This window comes from Artemia sp. Qi Xiang Cuo, chromosome 1 (assembly GCF_049724085.1).
Source record: "Artemia sp. Qi Xiang Cuo chromosome 1, ASM4972408v1, whole genome shotgun sequence".
NCBI lineage: Eukaryota > Metazoa > Arthropoda > Branchiopoda > Anostraca > Artemiidae > Artemia > Artemia sp. Qi Xiang Cuo.
This window is the reverse complement of record NC_142794.1, coordinates 15685390-15705337: the sequence shown is the minus strand read 5'-3', so window position 1 is coordinate 15705337 and position 19948 is coordinate 15685390. Positions and strand designations below refer to the sequence as shown.

The following is a 19948-nucleotide window of genomic DNA, read 5'->3' as shown; positions in this document are numbered from 1 at the left end:
ATTAAAAAACAGTAAAAATTGAGTTTTATAAGCAAATGTGTTACTACTTTTTTTAATGAATCTACGTATCTGACTTAGTGGAACTCAAAAAATTCTTTCCTAGTAAAGAATTATTTTTTGAATGTTTATTTTGTACTTTTTAATGTCTTATTCTTTTTATCTCAATTTTTGAACGCTTCAAAATGCAAAGCTATATGACAAACCACTAGACCGAAAATATTTTGATATATTGAATTTTGAATATTAAATTTTCGGGTACGGTTTTCCTCTTACTTCTCTAAAAGTTATAAAGCATTGAAATCATGAATCAAATACTCCCTCCTCCAATTTTTATTGCCACTGGTTACAAAATCCCTCCTCCGATTGCCACTGGAATCAAATACTCCCTCCTCCGATTTGTATTACCACTGGTTACAAACTCCCTCCTCCGATCGCCACTGGAATCAAATACTCCCTCCTCCGATTTTTATTGCCACTGGTTACAAACTCCCTGCTCCGATTACCACTGGAATCAAATACTCCCTCCTCCGATTTTTACTGCCACTTGTTACAAACTCCCTGCTCCGATTGGCACTGGAATCAAATACTCCCTCCTCCGATTTGTATTGCCACTAGCTACAAACTCCCTCCTCCGATTACCACTGGAATCAAATACTCCCTCCTCTAATTTGTATTGCCACTGGTTACAAACTCCCTTCTCCGATTGTCACTGGAATCAAATACTCCCTCCTCCGATTTGTATTGCCGCTGGTTACAAACTCCCTGCTCCGATTACCACTGGAATCAAATACTCCCTCCTCCGATTTGTACTGCCACTGGTTACAAACTCCCTCCTCCGATTGCCACTGGAATCAAATACTCCCTCCTCCGATTTTTATTGCCACTGGTTACAAACTCCCTGCTCCGGTTACCACTGGAATCAAATACTCCCTCCTCTGATTTGTACTGCCACTGGTTACAAACTCCCTCTTCCGATTGCCACTGGAGTCAAATACTCCCTCCCCCGATTTGTAGTGCCACTGGTTAGAAACTCCCTCCTCCGATTGCCACTGGAATCAAATACTCCCTCCTCTGATTTTTATTGCCACTGGTTACAAACTCCCTCCTTCGATTGCCACTGGAACCAAATACTCCCTCCTCCGATTTGTATTGCCACTGGTTACAAACTCCCTTCTCCGATTGCCACTGGAATTAAATACTCCTTCCTCCGATTTGTATTGCCACTGGTTACAAACTCCCTTCTCCGATTGCCACTGGAATCTAATACTTCCTCCTCCGATTTGTATTGCCACTGGTTACAAACTCCCTCCTCCGATTGCCAATGGAATCAAATGCTCCCTCCTCCGATTTTTATTGACACTGGTTACAAACTCCCTCCTTCGATTGCCACTGGAATCAAACACTCCCTCATCCGATTTTTATTGCCACTGGTTACAAACTGTCACCTCTGACAGTCTCGTCTCGCGAAAACAATGCTTATTTTTTTCAGTAAGGGATTAATAACCTTAAAATGATGTTTCTCCGCGATAGATTTGATCATTTTTATGCTGTTGAGGTTCAGTTATTCACGGGATTTGCCCTTTTTGTAAATTCGTGGAATTTTCGAAGTTTATGCGAATTACTTTTCGTTGGGAACTCTAATCTTCCAAGCATAGTTAGAATAAATGGCCCCAGTCAATCTAGAGTAAACCCCAAAATACCGTTCCACAAGGAGAAATGAAAAAAAATCGAAAAAAAATTAAAAACAAAGAATGGTGAAATTTTTAGAAAAATGAATAAAAAATCTTATATTAAGAAAAAATTTTTAAGATACAGAAACTTTAAAACTAAACTAAAAATATTTTTTAGCTATGAAACATAGGATTTTTTTTCTAGTATAAAACTGGATATTACATTTTTTTCACGTCCATCTTCTCACGTGTTTAAATGCCGTAAACCGTTCAGAATAGAAATATTTTTTTCTTTCAAATCTTAATTTAGATATATTTTACATTTTTCACACGTGACTGTACCCAAAAATAATACTTTAACACAAAAAAAAGCTGTCAAGGATTTAAACCATTTCAGTATTTCAACGGCTTTGAAAGTCCCGAAGAAAATGAAGTTTTGTGGATTTTGATATGTTTATTTTGGCTCACTTACTTTCAAACCACTAATGGCCCATACTAGTTCCCCATTGGCCAGTTGGAAATTCCAGAGAAAAGGCTTTAGTAAACTTAGGAGAAATTAGAATAGTATATATTCAAGTGCTGGCTGTACTAGATGTGGAAAACTTTCTAGTTTGTTCTGATCTTGCTTTAGTATAGACACACAAAATTAACAAGACTATTATCAGTTATCTTATATATCAGAATAACCATAAGGGGTTGCATACCCTCCAAGGGGCTTGATTTATCTCATTTGTGTATTTTTTATTAAAAGTTTGAATTTTATGATTAAATGGTGACTAAATTAATGTTGGTGTTTATATTCGGATGGGAGTGGGGCTTAATCCCTACTCATGTATGCCAATGCAATCATAACAAATAACAAATCTAGCAAAGTGACTGCTAAATTTAACTTTAAATTTAAAATAAGACTGTTTTCCATTTATATGCATAATATTTTACATCTTAATTGGTCTAAATTTTGTAATCTTTTGTTATTTTTGCATAGACTACAATTTTGTCCCTTCCCCCTAGTTTTCATAGGTTTAATTAATCTATCTAATATATCTTTCAATAATATTTAATATATCTTTCAATAATTTTATTTATTATATTATTATATTTATTATTATATTTAATAATTTTATTAAGAATTTCAATAATTCTTAATATATCTTTCAATAATATTAGCAAGATCTGAACAGATACATTAACGATTTAAGTGATTTAGGATAGGATGACGTCAAGCCTTTTTGGAAGAAGATCTAATTCTCGGTGATTAATTTTCATTCCATTAACGTGTCAAGAAACGGAATTCTTTCGCTTTTTCTCTCTCAAAATAAATATTATGCTTTGAATTATTTTTGGAAGTGAATTTTCTAGTAGTGAAAGTTTCTGAATCCCTTTTCACAATTTTCACATTCCATTTCAAAGGATTTGTTTTTGAGGGGAGGATGACTTATTATTTGGAGATTCTTTGGTTTTTCCACGGAAGTTTTGGAAAATTTACTAATTTTCGTGAAGTTGGCTTGAAGACTTAGGCTCACTCCAGTAGTAATTTTGGATACAAATTAATGAAAACGATTATTTTGTAATAAATCTCATTACTCACTTTACAAAGTTTTCGTATTTTTGTTGTCAAAACTAATTTGAAACTACCTGTCACGGCCGTAGAGCTTTGTCATGGCAGCTCGAAGTTAAATATTTTATTTGGGTCATACAAACGACAACGCAATCACAATCACGTCATTGTGATTTTGCTATCCTATGGCAAAATCACAATGACGAGTCCCAAAAGTGTTTTTAATAATTTTTTTTTTTATGGTCAATCACAACAGAACAATTTAATATTAATAGTTTTGCTCTTTTGCGACACCCATTTGTGTCAGGAAAAACAGCAATACCCTTAGTTCCCACATGCTGCGTTTTGTGGGAAACTGCGGCGATTTTGCCAATTGTGGAGGGATTATTTACCATCAGTTTCGTGGGAAAATACAAATTGACTTGTGTTGAAATCTTCTAACTTATGCAGGAAAGTGTGTTCAAGAATCAAGTGAACAATTAATTGTTAAAAATGGACTGCATTGAAAGACAGATGTGACGTTTTAAAAAAAATTGTAGGATTTTCTGTTTGTTTGTAGCAATAATATATTTTAACAACAATAAATCAATTGAAACTCGTATTGTGTAAGATTGTTGCTTGACAATTTTTTCAACACTTATTTGGAAACCAATTTGAAAAAAATGACCCTTGATTTTTCTCTATATTTGTAGAATTATGAGAAGACTAGCACTTAACTGAAAACACAAAACAGACGCAACAAAACAGAATTAGGAGTAGAAAGATCCCTAATTAACCTGTCAAAAATGAAAGAGTAGCTTGTAAGGCTCTCAATAGTCTTTTAATATTCATGGCACTGACAAGAAAAAAAAATGCACAATTTTGATTCTCTAAAAGACTCAAGGAAGTTTAGTTTCCAGTAAAGCGCTAGTTTTTCAAAATTCCAAAAATATAGGGAAATACTAAGAGTCAGAATGTTTCAAACAGTTTTTCTGATATATGTTGCATAAAATCTGCAGTACTAATTTTTGTTCGTTTTAAGTTTCAAATTCCCCCGTCACATACATCAGAAAAACTTTGTTTCTTTAGAAATTAGTCTTCGTTCATTTTGAGGTTTTAGAAATATACACAACAAACCTTGCAAAAAGATTATTGTCCAACTTAGGCATGGAAACTAAAAAAGTCAGCATGAGTTTTAGTTAAAATTGGGAATTAAATATAGTTTCTATGTTGTAGCTGCCTTATACTTTTCCGTAAAAAAAAAAAAAAATGCAATTCTGTCCCGTGAAGAGTTCACGGGGTATATTTCCTTGGGTTCCATTGTAACTGAACCCCCGTGTAACTGAACCCCAAGAAACTGAACCTCTGTAACTGAACCCCCGTGTAACTGAACCCCCATGTAACTGAACCCCCATGCAACTGAACCCCCTTATAACCGAACCCCCGTGCAACTGAACTCCCGTGCAACTGAACCCTCGTGCTACTGAACCCTCATGCAACTGAACCCTCTTTAACTGAACCCTCGTGCAACTCAACCCCCGTGCAACTCAACCCCAGTTAACTAAACCCCCGTGTAACTGAACCCGCATGTAACTGAACCCCCATGTAACTTAACCCCCGTGCAACTGAACCCCCCGTATAACCGAACCCCCAGGCAACTGAACCCCTGTGCAACTGAACCCTCGTGCTACTGAACCCTCATGCAACTAAACCGCCTTTAACTGAACCCTCGTGCAACTCAACCCCCGTGCAACTCAACCCCATTTAACTAAACCCACGTGGAACAGAACCACCATGTAACTCTAACTGTGTGTAACCATGTAACCATGTAACTGTGTGTTAACAGAACACAACTGATGAGCGAAAAGTGATAAAAGAGAGGGGTAATACCGAACTCTCAGCTACCATTCTTGGGAGACATCTGACAGTTTATAAGTGACCATGGAATTCCTGTGTTGTTTTAAAGTCCCTTTTCTGCGAATAGGCAGCGTGGCGGCAGAGTGCACCTGGCGACGATAAATCACATCAGTCCAGTTTTTGTCAGGAAAAAATTACTCAGTGATAATTTATTGCTCCCGCTAGCATTATGCGCCTCTAGGTCCGGGCTTAGGGACCTAGTGGTAAATCCAGGCCTGAGCGTGCATATATTTCCTTTTGATGAATTGACTTTCCCTTTAAGCACTCTCTGAAAGTTCTAACTTAATACACAAATCCCTTTTTGAAATATGCCATTTTGAAAATCTGCTTGCACATAGTGTCTCTTGATTTAGTTCAAGTTCCACCTCAAATACCTCATTCTGTCAAATTTTCAACTTGAGATATGAAGCCTTAATAGTGCTAGTTTAATAGTAGCAGAAGTCGTAGTAGAAGCAGTAGAAGTAAAAATACTGTTGAATTAATAGTATTAGTAGCAGTACTAATGGCAGTAGTAGCAGGTAGATGCTCCAGAAGTTTAATCTTGATAGGTTAAGCTGTTCACAAAAAATTGCTTATACACCTGAATCAGCAATCTGTATGTTATTGCAAGACACCAATTGTTAAAATTTAAGGTTTCAAACAGTTCGTGGTAACGAACTGTAAGTAAGGAGCGACCCGGCTCAATGGTAACCGAAACTCTAAAAAACGGGATTTTGATACCAATAGATACATCAAAAGAATCAGATTTTAATTCTGATTTCAAATATATAAGTTTCATTAAGTTTAATCTTACCCATCAAAAGTTACGTGCCTGAGAAAATTTGGCTGATTTTCGAAAAAAGGGGGAAAGACCCCCTAAAAGTTATAGAACCGTAATGAAAATCACACCATCATATTCAGCGTATCAGAGAACCGTACTGTAGAGGTTTCAAGCTCCTATCTAAAAAAATGTTGAATTTTCCATTTTTTGCCAGAATAAAGATCATGGATGCGTGTTTATTTGTTTGTTTGTTTTTTTGTTTTTTTTTCCCACGGATGATTGTATCGACCAAGTGGTCCGAGAATATCACGGAAGGGCTTCTTGAAACGGAAAATAAAAGTTCTATTGCCCTTTTTAAGTGACCAAAAAAAATGGAGGGCAACTAGGCCCCTCCCACGCTCATTTTTTTCCCAAAGTCACCCGATCAAAATTTTGAGATAGCCATTTTGTTCAGCATGGTCGAAAATATGATAAAAATGTCTTTTAGGATGACTTGATCCCCCAAAGGCCCCAGGGGGAGGGCTGAAAGTTATGAACTTTACTCAATGTTAACATATAGTATTGGTTATTGGGAAGTATACGGACTTTTTCAGAGGAGATTTTTTCTGGTAGGCGGGGGAAGGAGAGGGTCGGGGGCTATATGGATGGATCTTTCCATGTAGGAAGTTTTCATGGGGGAAGGGGCATTGCTATGCAGGGGCCGCCGGATTTCCCAGCATTATTAAAGAAAAAGATCAGGAATTAAATAAAAAAAAACAAGTTTTTCAACTGATCAACTGATTGTGATTAAGAGGTCATTTTTAAAGAACTGGAAAAAAAATTCGAACTATAGTTTAAAGAGCAGGGTATTGACTAGGGGGCGAACCCCCTAATATACGTGTTAAAAATTTATGAATATAGAAGTTCGTTACGTAAGTTAATTCTAAGTTACGTATATTTATTACTAATAAAAACGTTCGTAAATAAAATTAAACAAGTTTCGAGAAAGCCATTTAACCAAATATAATATGAAAATCTTGTTTTAATTATTCATGTACGGTGAGCCAAAATCAAAACCTGAATTAATTCAAAAACGTTCAAAAATTAAATAAAAAAAAAATTTTTTTTTAACTTAAAGTATGGAACTACTTTAAACCTTACCACGACCAGAACTTAGTCCGTATATGACGGGGGCGGTCCCCTCCTCAACGCCGCGCTCTTTACGCTAAAGTTTGACTTTCTCACAACTCTATTTTTTTAAACAATAAAAAAAGTATAGCGTAAAGAGCGAGGCGTTGAGGAGGGGCCCGCCCCCGTCATATACGGCCGCCGTTCTAGTCGTGTTCCGTTTTTACGTCGTTCCTTACTTTCAGTTAAAAAAACTTGTTTTTTTTATTTAATTTATAGAAGGGATGATCCTAAAAACTTTGAAGGAGGCTCATTCGAATGCAAATTGAAAGTTCAAGTTCAATTTCGAAGAATCAAAGGTAATCACAGGACAATCGGTCTTTCCCTCTTAACCGACACCCCCCCCCCCCAATACATCCTATCAAAATAAAAATAAACATTTTGTTCAAAATAGTCTGAAGATCAAATAACCATGTCTTTGGGGTTAATAACCCCACCAGCAGCATCGGGGGCAAGGGCTTGGGGGGGGGGGGCTCATTCGATTGGAAATCAAAATTCCCAGTGCACTTTTTCAGAGTTATAAGTATCGGAGGGCTTCCATCCCACCCTATTTTTCCCCCAATTACATCCCATCTAAATTTTGGGACGGCCATTTTATTTCAAACAGTTTAAAGGTTGAATAACTATACCATAGTTAAATAACTATGGTTCATAACCCTATTGTGTTTTACCCAATATAAGTTCGGTAGTTGAGTTGCACGAGGGTTCAGTAGCACGATGGTTCAGTTGCACAGGGGTTCAGTTGCACGGGGGTCCAGTTTCACGGGGGTTCGGTTATACGGAGGTTCACTTGCACGAGGTTTCAGTTGCATGGGGATTCAGTTACAGGGGGGTTTAGTTAAATGGGGTTGAGTTGCACGGGGGTAGAGTTGCACGAGGGTTCAGTTAAAGGGGGTTCAGTTGCATGAGGGTTCACTAGCACGAAGGTTCAGTTGCACGGGGATTCGATTATACGGGGGTTCAGTTGCACGGGGGTTCAGTTACGTGGGGATTCAGTTACATGGGGGTTCAGTTACACGGGGGTTTAGTTAAATGTGGTTGAGTTGCACGTGGGTTGAGTTGCACGAGGGTTCAGTTAACGGGGGTTGAGTGGCATGCGGATCCCGTAGCACGGGGGTTCGGTTACACAGGAGCTCAGTTGCATGTGGGCTCGGTTATACGGGGGTTCAGTTCCCCGGTGGTTCAGTTACACGGGGGTTCAGTTACACAGGGGTTAGGTTACAGGGGTTCATTTGCTTGGGGTTCAGTCACACGGGGGTTCAGTTGCACGCACACCATTTCCTTGGAATCTCTGAAGAATTGTAGATAATAATTGAAATAATAATCGAATTATTTATAAAATATTCTCCTTTATGAAATACACAAAAACTTTTGAAAACTGAAAGAAATTAGAAGAATTAAAGATGTATAGTTAATACAGTTTATGGGATTTCTTCTTATTAGGCTATTATTACAATTTTTCTAGTCGCAAGGCTGCTAAGAATTTTGAACTTCTTATAAGAAAGTATACTTTCATTATTTTTGCTTCTTGAACGTTAAGATTTTAGAAAAACAAATTGTTATGAAAAATATAAGGTTAGAACATAAAAATTCTCCGACTTCAGGGAGGCAAAAGTCTTTCCTGTCCCTAGATGACAGAGCTGTGTGACGCCCAAACGAGGGACCAATTTACCAAGTGACCAAGCCTTGTTGCGGATACTTCGCATGGTTAAACGTTTTGATGCTGCTATGTCCCAGTGCCCAAGGCCGTATCCAGAGGGGGTGTTAAGGGGGTTGGACCCCCCCCGCCCCGAAATGTTTGTCTGACTCGTAAAAACGTAACAAAAATGGATATAAACAAATTTTGTATGCGTTTTTTTAGTTTTTTTGTGTCAACCCCCCCCCCGAATTTCTTTTGCGTAAAACCCCTCCGAAAAAAAATCCTGGGTACGGCCTTGCCAGTGCCCTACTAGCCTTTTGATAAGCACTAGGATTTCAAGTCCTTTTTGAAATTCCCAAAAATATGTTTTAATAGTTTACCTTTATTGTTAGGGCAAATGTAAATTGTAGCCTACTAATCATTATTCCTGAATTAGTTTTGAATCAGTTGAGTAAATCCTTTTCACTGGGCAATTTTTTTTCCAAAACCCGTTTTTCATTTTTCACCTAATAAAATGACTAGGAGGGGGGCATTCAAGAGGAAGAGTTTAAGTTAAAGATATTTGGCCATGAATATTTCAATGGTATGCTACACAAAAATTAAATCTTTTCGTTGGTATATTACGCCTCACACTTGTTCTTTCAAGAATAATTATGCTAATATATGTAAGTATTAGCTTTCAAATGAGTTTCTAGACACCTTTCTACGATTTTAAAAAAGATATGTTTGTAATTGAGGTTTACTGCTAAGACATTATAAATAGTAGTTTTTATTCCAAAACCATTTTTTTTGTGTGTTTTTTTTTCAAAACATGTTTTCTAGCTTACCACTTACTAACGTATTGAAAATACATCCTTTGTCACGATGATGTATGAAGAACTGTTTACAAGAACTATGCCACAAGAGCATCGAATGTGTTCGAACTATTCTTGTAGGCAAGCGTTGCCACTTCGCAGGAACTTCACCCATAATGTCAATCCGAAGCTCTATAACTAAATCGTTGCAACGTCTTTGTCATACTCGGATTTTACAAGAGAGAACTTTGTAAATCTGCAGTTGAGGGTTTTCAATCATGGAGGTTATAATAGTACCCTTTTTATGCTTCCCAGCATTTTAACCCCATAAATTGCCAACAAACGTGCTATTTTTGGTGCCATATGATACTATACGATGGCATTATTAAGCCATATCTACAAAATTATTTTGATACGATCAACAGCCAATAAGTATGTCTTTACGATTCCGCAGTAGTCTACTACTTCTGCTAGTCAACTAACGATTTATAAAACTTACTAAGAGAGGAGAGGAGAGGTATACAAAAGAAGGGAATTGAACGTCAGGTATAGGATTTTTGACAATGAAAATTATGATGCTACCTCGAATACTAGCTCGAATAATGAAAAAAAAGTCCACTCGTGATTTAACCGTGAATTGTGAGAATGTGTTGCTACTCGAAGTCTGAGGAAACGGTGAGAGGGAAAAGGGTCTTCCATAGAAAAGATATAACTTTCCTCTTGTGAAGACCCTCTGGCTGTGTCATCGAAGAAGGTTTTTGTTTGCTTTATTTTCTCCCTTCTCGTGTAACAAGCTTAAATATCAATGTGATCTTCTTGTGATTGAACCGGATGTTCTCAACCTCGAGGAGACCTAGAGAGGAAAAGCGTTCTTCTGAAAAATATGTCTTCAAGACATTTTGAAAATCTTTTTGAGATGGGTCAGATAAAAAAAAAAATCAAACCATAAGAAAGTCTGTTATTTAAAAGTGATTTTTAATTCCTTGTTTTTGTTGTAAAGGAAAGTTTTCCTGCCCTTATTTTCTCCCTTTTCGCTTAGCAAGATTGAATATCCATCAAGTCTACTCGCGATTTAATTGCATGTTGCAGAAATAAGAACTCTACAGGAAGTCCGAGGAAACGCTGGTAGAGGAAAGACTTCTTAGCAGCAGGCCTCGTAATTTATAATTATATATAAAAATAGTCACACTTACGCAGGAACCATCATAAATTTAAATTGAATACTTTTATCAAATCCTTTTTTAGACCTTTCATTTTTATATATTTCATTTTATGTATAAATATATTTCATTTTTGTATATTTCATTTTATATATAAATATATTTTTATATATTTGCGGGGAGACAATATAAAAGATCATTTGGGCCTGTCTTAATCTGAATTGCCTATAAAAGGGTCTATTCCCGTTCATGACGATACACAATAAGGTGTTTTCTCTTTATCATTATCATAACTCTATTGTGACACCACGCCTCTGTGCCACGAAGAAGGTACTCTTCGTGGCACTCCGTGTGTAACGTATTGCCTGGTGTACTAGATTTTTGAATGTAGACGACCCTTGGGAAAATTTTTATTCATTTGAAGTTTTAATGTTGATGTTTATTTTCATATCACAATTTTTTTTTATTTATTTGATCGGCTGTAAATATTACGTTCATATCTTGCGTTGATATATTTTAATCGGCCGATACTTATATTGACCAATAATCGCCCATCTTTTAATTATTGTTTACCAATTCTCAAGATGTAAGCAAGGATTCCATTCTGACGGACTCGAACTTTCTTAAAGGCAGGAGGGGGAGGGTAGATAAGAAGTGTATACATCTTCACTTTTCAAAAACCTTATATTAACGTCAAGGGAGTGTCAGGATGCTTGTTCGAGGGGGGGGGTCAATAGGGAATACAAAGAAACTTTAAAAACGCATCAGAAGAAAATTGCATGCATTTGTTTGCGTTTTTAGCTTTGGAAGATTTTTTTGAGGTGGGGGGGGGTCAAACCTGTACCCATTTCCTTGGATACGGCTTTGATTTTAATATAATTGAAGTATTTTTAGTGTGCCCACAGGGCTCAAACACCTCCAAAATCGCATGGTTTTGGTGAATTTTCCCAGCCTCCCTCTTTGAAATACAAAGCTGTGTTCTTCCCTGGTAGTATACAAGAAGTTTTAGGTCTGTTTTCGTATTTTTTTTTTATGACTCCCATATATTACAGACAAATTGACGGAATTGCTCCAACTTTTTCTAAGAAACCGCAAATTATACAAGAGAAAGATGGAAAGCGATTACGATTCGAATGCAAAATATTAGCCGACCCTAAACCCGACATTTCCTGGTTTCATGATGGAGTGGGTGTCAAGAGTGGTGGCCGTTTTAAGGTAATTTATTACTTATCGTGATTTTAGTTTAATTCTTATGTAACTAACTTCTAGTACGCCACTGCCTTTCCCTTCTCAGTTAAAACAATGTGAACTTCTGAACTGTTGTATTTAACCACAAAAAAACTGACCCCCTACGGAAAGAGATCTCGTAAAGTTAGATGCATGAAAATCACAGGAAACGGTTTCGGCGATAACCACAAAAGTATGAAATTTTCATATTCAACCTTCAGCTGTGACAACGACGATTCTTAAACTTCAGAGGCCATAAATTCATATCAAAGGAATGTAATTAGTTTCAAATAAATTTTCTTATATAGATCTTCTTGGTACACAAAAAAAACTAGAGTAAATTCACTTTCACGGGTAAACAATATCAGGTTTAAAGAAAAACACCGGTCTCCCAGTTTCCTCAGGTTTTTAATTTGGCCTTCAGATCTGTTTACCAAGGTGGTTGCTAGGAAATCAAGAATTTCGTGTTATTTTCGTCTCTTACCTAATGTCTTCGCCAACTTGAAGATAGAGATAATTCTATGGGTCCCAGGAGATGCAAGAAAAAGAGAAATACTTCAGCGAACCACCGCTAACGTAACATAATTGTAAATTCTCAATTTTGGTTTTCCGTGGAGAGAGAGAGGAAGAACGCATTGTTAGCTGGGCATTCGACTTCTTGACGATTTGGAAAAAAAAATCCCAAGATATTATGCTATATATGTTTAATACGATTCTATTGTTTCATAGAACTTTCCTTCTCCCCTGAAAGACCAAAACATATAAAATTCACAACTTTTCACAATACTGGGCAAGAGGCAGTACTTTTCTGACAAAAACCAAACAATTTTTGGTACTTACGTATTAGCCAGGCAACACGTGAGAATTGTATCGCGAAAAACTAGTCAGGCAACATCTTTAACAAGACAATTCTTTTGTCTCGTTAGGCAAGCAGGGGTTTCTCACTCCCTGAACTATGTTTAAACTTTAGTTTTTTAAGTTGAAGGAGCAAAAAAAGGTACCTAGGTTAGGGGTTACGTATTTAATATATGCTATGCTTTACCCCCTCCCCCCTCTAATGCAAATATATAGCCCAAATTTGTTCATAAACTATTACATTTTCATCCTATTTCGTTTTATTTCATCAGTATTAAGCATTAAGTAAATTCACTTTTCACGTGTTGCCTGGCTAATACTTAAGTACCCTATTTTTTTTTATTTTCTTCTTCCAATTCTTTTTCCAGGATAACTCCCCCCCCCTCAGAAAAATTTCTTACATATACACGGGTAGAGTTTTTTCTAAATAAAACTTCAGAAACAATTTCAAAGTTTTAACGATTTTTCTTTTTTTTTGCCCTTTTTTAGGCGGTTTATGCAATTTGACGTTTCAGTAAAAAAAAAACTGGTGTAATATGTAAAGAAATGTCATCTCTTGTTTCTGACGGAAGCCTTGATGTACTAAGGTGGTTGCTAAGGTGGTTGCTAAGGGCATGTACTAAGGTGGAAATCAAGAATTTCGTTTAATTTCGCCTCTTCTCCAATGTATTCACCAACTTGAAGATAGCGATTTTTTCTGTGGGTCCCTGGAAATTCAAGAAAAAGTGAAATGCTTTAATTAACCACCACTTAAGCAACTTTATTGCAAAACCACATCGAATTTATGGTCGGATGGGTTCTCATAAACCCTGTCCAATCTGTAGCGAAGTCCCTCTGACCCTCGATCATTTTCAGTCCTATGGGCAGAGCAAAGATTGCACGAGGGTTTAGACTTATTTCTTATCTAACAACTTGGTTGTGGAAGAACATAAGCTACTCATGGTCAACTACGTAGACTAGCTACGACAAGTGAATGATTACTAAAAGTAGTTTATGCCAAGTTTTCAGAAAATACTGTCAAAAAGAAGTTTTTCAGAAAATACTTCGTAAAATATAGTATGACCTATGATTAGTATGATAAAATAATAATAATCTAATCAGAAACAAGTTTACAGTCTGAACGATCTTGAGTGAATCAATTTTATGCGCCTATTTAGCAAATTTGAAACCACTTTAAGAAGTTGCAACGACGTCTTGAGATAGGGTGAGTTACATAATATGCTTTTATGATAAATAATAATGAAATTCTTTTACCACCATAAGAAACATGTTAGCTGAACTTCAAATTAGGTTGAATAAGGCAATGGTGCGACTGTTCTCTTCCCGACTCCAGTATCTACACACAAATTTGGCTTTTAAGCTTAGGATGGACCAAGGTCGCAGGCCTACCCAGGATTTTTTTTCGGAGGGGGTTTTACTCCAAAAAAATTGGGGGGAGGGGGTGCACGAAAAAAACTAAAAAAACGCATACAAAATTTGTTTATATCCATTTTTGCTACGAGTCAGACAAACATTTTTTTTCGGGGGGGGGGGGGGGTTCAAACTCCCTTAACCCCCCTCTGGATACGGCCTTTGGATGGAACTCCCCTGGTCACGAAGTGGTATTATAAGTGCTAGTATCTGCGTACAGCAGAACAAAGATTTCAAAGACAGGAAGAAAATAAGCCTAAAAGAGCCTTTTTCTGAAACCTTATATCTTCATCTGTTGCTCCCATTACAAAAATGAAAAAAAAATCCACTGTTTTGCGATTTTCTAGAAAACTTAGACAATCTAGATGCTTATGCTTTGGCATGGGAAAGCACAGTGTAGTCTATGTTCACTTCTAAGCTAAACACTAGGACAAAAAAAAGTCACTTCAATACTTTCAATAAATTTTTCGCTTATTGAATTTTCAAATGCGCATTAGTTTCATTACATCCTAGCCCCTACCCCTATTGCCTGGTAATAGCCCTAGCCTAAACGCTAAATTTGTTTTTTTTACTTAGATTGAGATTGTAAACATGCTGTTGGTGAGAAACAATAAGTATAAAAAATAGTGCTAAATTTAATAATACGTATATGATAAATAATGATAAAAATAATGACAAATATAAAAAAAAATATGCTAAGTATAATCAGAAGTATATGAAAAATAATAATAAAAATATTTTTTTTTGTTAGTATAATTTTTTTTTATAGAATTTTTTTTTGTTAGTATAATTTTTAGTTTATATAAGTACATAAACATCATTGTGACGTCAAATATATTTTAGATTAGGTCAGGTTCCTTTTACAGATTTTAGTTTGGTTTATTGCACTTTGTCAGGAAATAAAATTTGGCCATTCTACTTTGTATTATTTGTGGATTTACAGCAGGGAAATTTTGGTGTCAATACCCTACTTGTTCTACTTGGGCATTTTGTTTTTCTTCTTTTCTTACGAAGCTCAGGTAGTTTGTCTCAATGACGGACAAGTAACTTCACCGAACCATGTACTGATTTCATCTCTTGACCAAACCTATCGCTAAGGACCAAAGGCCAAATCTATGATTTTTATCGGGGGGGGGGGGTACAATCTTTTTAGGAAAGCATCAAAAATATGTTTTTATGCATTTTTATTACGTTTTTACAAGTCGGACACAAATTTCGGGGGAGATAAGACCCCCTATCTCCTCCCCCAGAATGCGGCTTTACCCCCAGGCTGTATCTATCCTAGGCTTCCAGGGGGTCCAGCTTTCAAACCAATGAACTCCATTGCTTTCACCGTGGCGTGGCTGATACCTGGGTTGACTTACTTTATGCTAGCTGCTTTGATGACACCTTATTTTCTTCCTTGTGATGGTCTTTCACCGTAGAGCAAGGCTCCGGACGTTGAAGCTAATCAGAGAAAAAAAAATAAAGTTCGGTGGACACCTCCTCTCCTATCCGCATAGGATCTAATTCAGATCAACTCATCGATTATACGCTTATACATCCCTAATTTATTCCTCGTTCACAATTTACGAACATAGCAGCTGACTAAATTAGCGAGTTTTCTGAAATCAAAATCGAGTAATTTTGTAGCTCGCACTCCGAGTATTTTGATGACGTTAATGAAGGGTAGCATGGAACTCTTTAAGTTACGAAAGTTTCACTTTTCCAAGATACTTCGTTTTTAATCTTGCCAGTTTAACTCAGCGGCGAATAACTTAAACAGACCAACACTTTCCCTTCTTGTTCTTCTGGATTGCGATTACAAGTTGCGACTTGCAGTATGTATAATATGGCCATGAAGCATTTCGTAATAGCGAATCGCAAGGAACTTGTTCTTGACATAATAGTAACCGAAACACTAAAAAAAAGAGTTTTGATAGCAATAAATACATAAAAGACATCATCTTTTATTGAAGATTTCAAATATTTAAAATTCATCAAGTTTAAAGCTACACATTCAAAGCTATGAGCAAGACAAAATTTATTTATTTTTGAAAAGGGGCGAAACACCTCCAAGAGGGAAAGTGGCCTTGATTTGAATTGCACAATCAAATTCATTATACCATGTAAGGCTGTATCCAGGGGTAGGAATGGGGTTAGAGGGTTAGAACCCCCCCCCCACCGAAATGATTGTCCGACTCTTAAAAACGTAACAAAAAGGAATATAGACAAATTTTCGATGCGTTTAAAAAAACTGTACCCCCCCCCCCCGCCGAAAAAGTCCTTTTTGCCACCCCCCCCCCCACCAGGACAAAATCCCGGATATGACCCTGCTCCAAGTGTCTCCAAAATGTAGAATTGTCAGTCTTTTTTTTTAGAAGAAACAATGCAGATGCGTTTTATTTGTTTTTCCTGGTTTTCATTGCTTTTGTTTTTCCGGGGCTAATCGAATCAAACCAAAAGTTCCAAAAAGAATGGAAACAAAAGAATGGAAATTAAAAGTTCTAAAAAATATTTGAGTCAATCAGATTTTTCATAAAGCTTTCTGATTTTCTTAAAAATTATACAGAAAATCCATGTAGGTTCACATTACGGTAGCTAAATATCGATAGTAGTAAAATATCATTGTGTATGGGCCTTTAGCGCTAGCTACTGACGGTAATTGGCAAAATCCAGACGACTCTCTATTGCATATTCATAAAACGGCTCATTAGAAAGCTTGCCATTGTTTCCATGTGATACCACCTGCGAATTAATCCGGTTTCTGGACTAAGATCAATCTGGTACCTCATAATATCTGTTTTTTCTTCTTATTCAAGATAAAACATCTTAACTAGGGATATTTTGAAAGTTATTGTATTAGTTTTTATGTGTTTATCTTTTCTGTATGCTAGCCGCGCATCGAAACTTACTGTGATCCAAACCTAACTGTCAAGCGGCCCTACTCCATTGCGCTAATCTAAGAGAATGTAGGAGGGCAAGAATTGCTTTCTTAATTTAAAAAAAAGGATTTTCTCCCAAAACGAATAAGTTAAATATTAGTTTTCGGTACTTTTTTCCGAATATAGTAAGTGCTAATGTCGCAATTGCTTTGCAGCCCTGGCATTTTTTCTTTTAATAAAGATAAAAAAATGTATTTTAGTGAATCTAGGGGGAGATTATCCCGCCCCCTTATCCTGACCCCAAATAATTGGTTCTCCTGTCCTTTTTGCTCCAAAGGTGAGGACCAAAGAGGTAGTCATAGCAACTTTATGCTGCATTGAATTGTTAGTAGTATGGGCCGTTTTTTTTAAAATAAGCTTTTATTATTACCTTTCGTTCGTTTTTTATTACTTAATAAGTTCTGATTACCTTTATGTTTTATTACTTATTTACCACGTGTAATTAAAGAAGAAAGGCTGAAGAAAAGAATTGACTCAAGTTACTAATTAATAAATTGCAGATATTGACAGATAGTCTTTTAATGAACTTTCTGCAAGTTAATTTGTCGGTACATACAATTTTCTTTAAACTAAGTTTCAACAAAAAAGCTAAAGGAAAATTAGCCAGATAGATGGCTTTAAGAAAAATGTTAGTAAAAGGCTTTGCCAGCTTTTAATTTCACGAAAACATATATTCCATTTCACAGTCAAGTCCTGCAGTCCAAAAAAAACAACCGGAAATTGACCGTTAATCCTTTTGTGAAGCCCGTTTAAGCTTTAGGGCAAACGATTGATGCTTATATTTTGAGGAAAATTCGTTTTCTGTTTAAAAAAACCTTTCTTTTATTGCTAGAATTATGACCTTTTTACTAAGTGATAGATGAATTTGGAAAAGGTTTCTTTAACCTTTTTACTCAACCAAGAAAAAGACAGAAATAAAAAGAAAATTTAGCTAGTAAACAGTTTTTGGAAAGAGAAAGTTTTTGGCAAGATCTTCAGTATTAAAGAAAAAGTGATAAATGAAGGAGAAATAATGTGAGATCATTTTAAAAGTAGAAAAAACTTGGAGGAAAATGAATATTAAAAATAAAACTAAACGAAACACAAAGCTATAAAAGACAACTACAGAACAAGAACGTCTGATCTCCATGCTTCCCTGCAAGTCCTGTTGACATGGTCGGTCATAAATATTTTAATCATATTTAAGTCTCCAAATGCCTTCAAATGGGCCAGAAAACTGATAGACTAGACTATAGCTTAGTTCTGCCCTAAGATGGATGATAAACGTGATCACCAAGAACTGAAAAGAATCTTTTTTATGCAACTCTGAAAAATTTATGGCAATTATGCTTTATTCTATTTAGCCATGGCTCTCAAGTCTTTCATCACTTCCACTTCCACCAAGTTGATAATCGCAAAGATGATACTACCAACTTGGTGGAAGGGAGGAAAGACTTGAGAGCTATGGCTAATTAAAGCAAAGTCAAGACAGGGTGGGTTAGGTAAACCTATCTACCTTATTTCAGCCCTAGGATGGATGATGGACGTGATCATTAGGAAGGGAAAAGAATCATTTTTATGCAATTCTGAAAAAGTTATGCCATCTTTGCCTCTCAGAGCGACTGTCTTTCGTGGCTTTATTCTAATTAGCCATGGCTCTCAAGTCTTTCATGACTTCCACCAAGTTGATAATCGCAAAGATGATATTACCAACTTGGTGGAAATGAGGAAAGACTTGAGAGCTATGGCTAATTAAAGCAAAGTCAAGACAGGGTGGGTTAGGTAAACCTATCTACCTTAGTTCTGCCCTAGGATGGATGATAGGTGTGATCATCAAGAAGTGAGAAGAATAATTTTTTATACAACTCTGAAAAAGTTATGCCACCTTTGCCTCTCACAGAGACTATCTGTCTTGGCTTTATTTTACTTAGCCATGACTCTCAAGTCTTCCATCACTTCAATTAGTTGATAATCGCAAAAATCAACGTAGTCCGTTGATTTTTGAATTAAGATTTTTTTTTGAATTTTGAATTTTTTTTTTTTTTTCTGACTAAGGTTTCATTGCATTTTTGATATGAGTCGAGAGACCTAAGGCCGTGCAAATATGTGATGCCTGAAAAACTTCAATGTCCTGTTTTTTAGTGGCTTTTATAAAAAAAAGTAGCTGTTTAGCCTATTGTTTACGGCTTCATAATAGCAAAAGAAACCATAATTTTTCTGGCCATTATTTTTGCAAACTTCAAGTGGAAGTAAGAACTTCAAATTATTGGTGATTATACTTTCAATCGAAATAACAGCTAAGTTATTTGTGATATTTACGAGCTGATCAGCTAACCTGGCTTTACTATCAATTAATATTCCTGACCAGGGATGGCTGCCTTGTCAGTATTCGTGCTTTGGCAAGATTTGGATAGACGTGAAAATTCAAATCAGGTCCATATTGGAAAATATTAGTACCAACAGACCGTTAGTCCCTAGTTGAAAATTTTGATTATGAGGGTACACAGGGGTAAGGGGCCTGTTCCCTCTCTCCAAATATTAAATTTTCCGTGGTTCTTAACATTTATTATTCAAACTACTAAATAAAATATTTTGTTTTTAATACTGGCCAACCTGAAAAGTGCCTTGCTGTTGCCTAACAAACTGTAAATCTGACCATTTTCTTTATATTCCTTTTGTTTTCACTTCAGTTTTTTTTTCTAAATAGCTGTCCACCAGTATTTGCACTTTTGCATGAATTAATTAGAGCTGGAAACCGTGCTCAGACCTTAATGGAAATTGTTCAAGTCTATTTGTTTTAGCGCCAAAATCAAACTGTTACCCTCGTGAAAAAAATCTTTGAATCTAACTATTTTCTTTGTATTTTATTGATATTTGCTTTCTACTAGTATCTACAATCACTCGATAGC

General features: G+C 36.2%; 1 protein-coding gene across 1 annotated transcript in view; it reads left to right on the top strand.

The window, feature by feature from the left end:
* Window positions 1-19948, top strand: part of bt (projectin protein bent) — a 379904-nt gene that overhangs the window by 45574 nt on the left and 314382 nt on the right. The window contains 1 exon segment of the mRNA XM_089089036.1: window positions 11697-11859. Within this exon segment, the coding sequence (XP_088945162.1) occupies window positions 11697-11859 (163 nt within the window).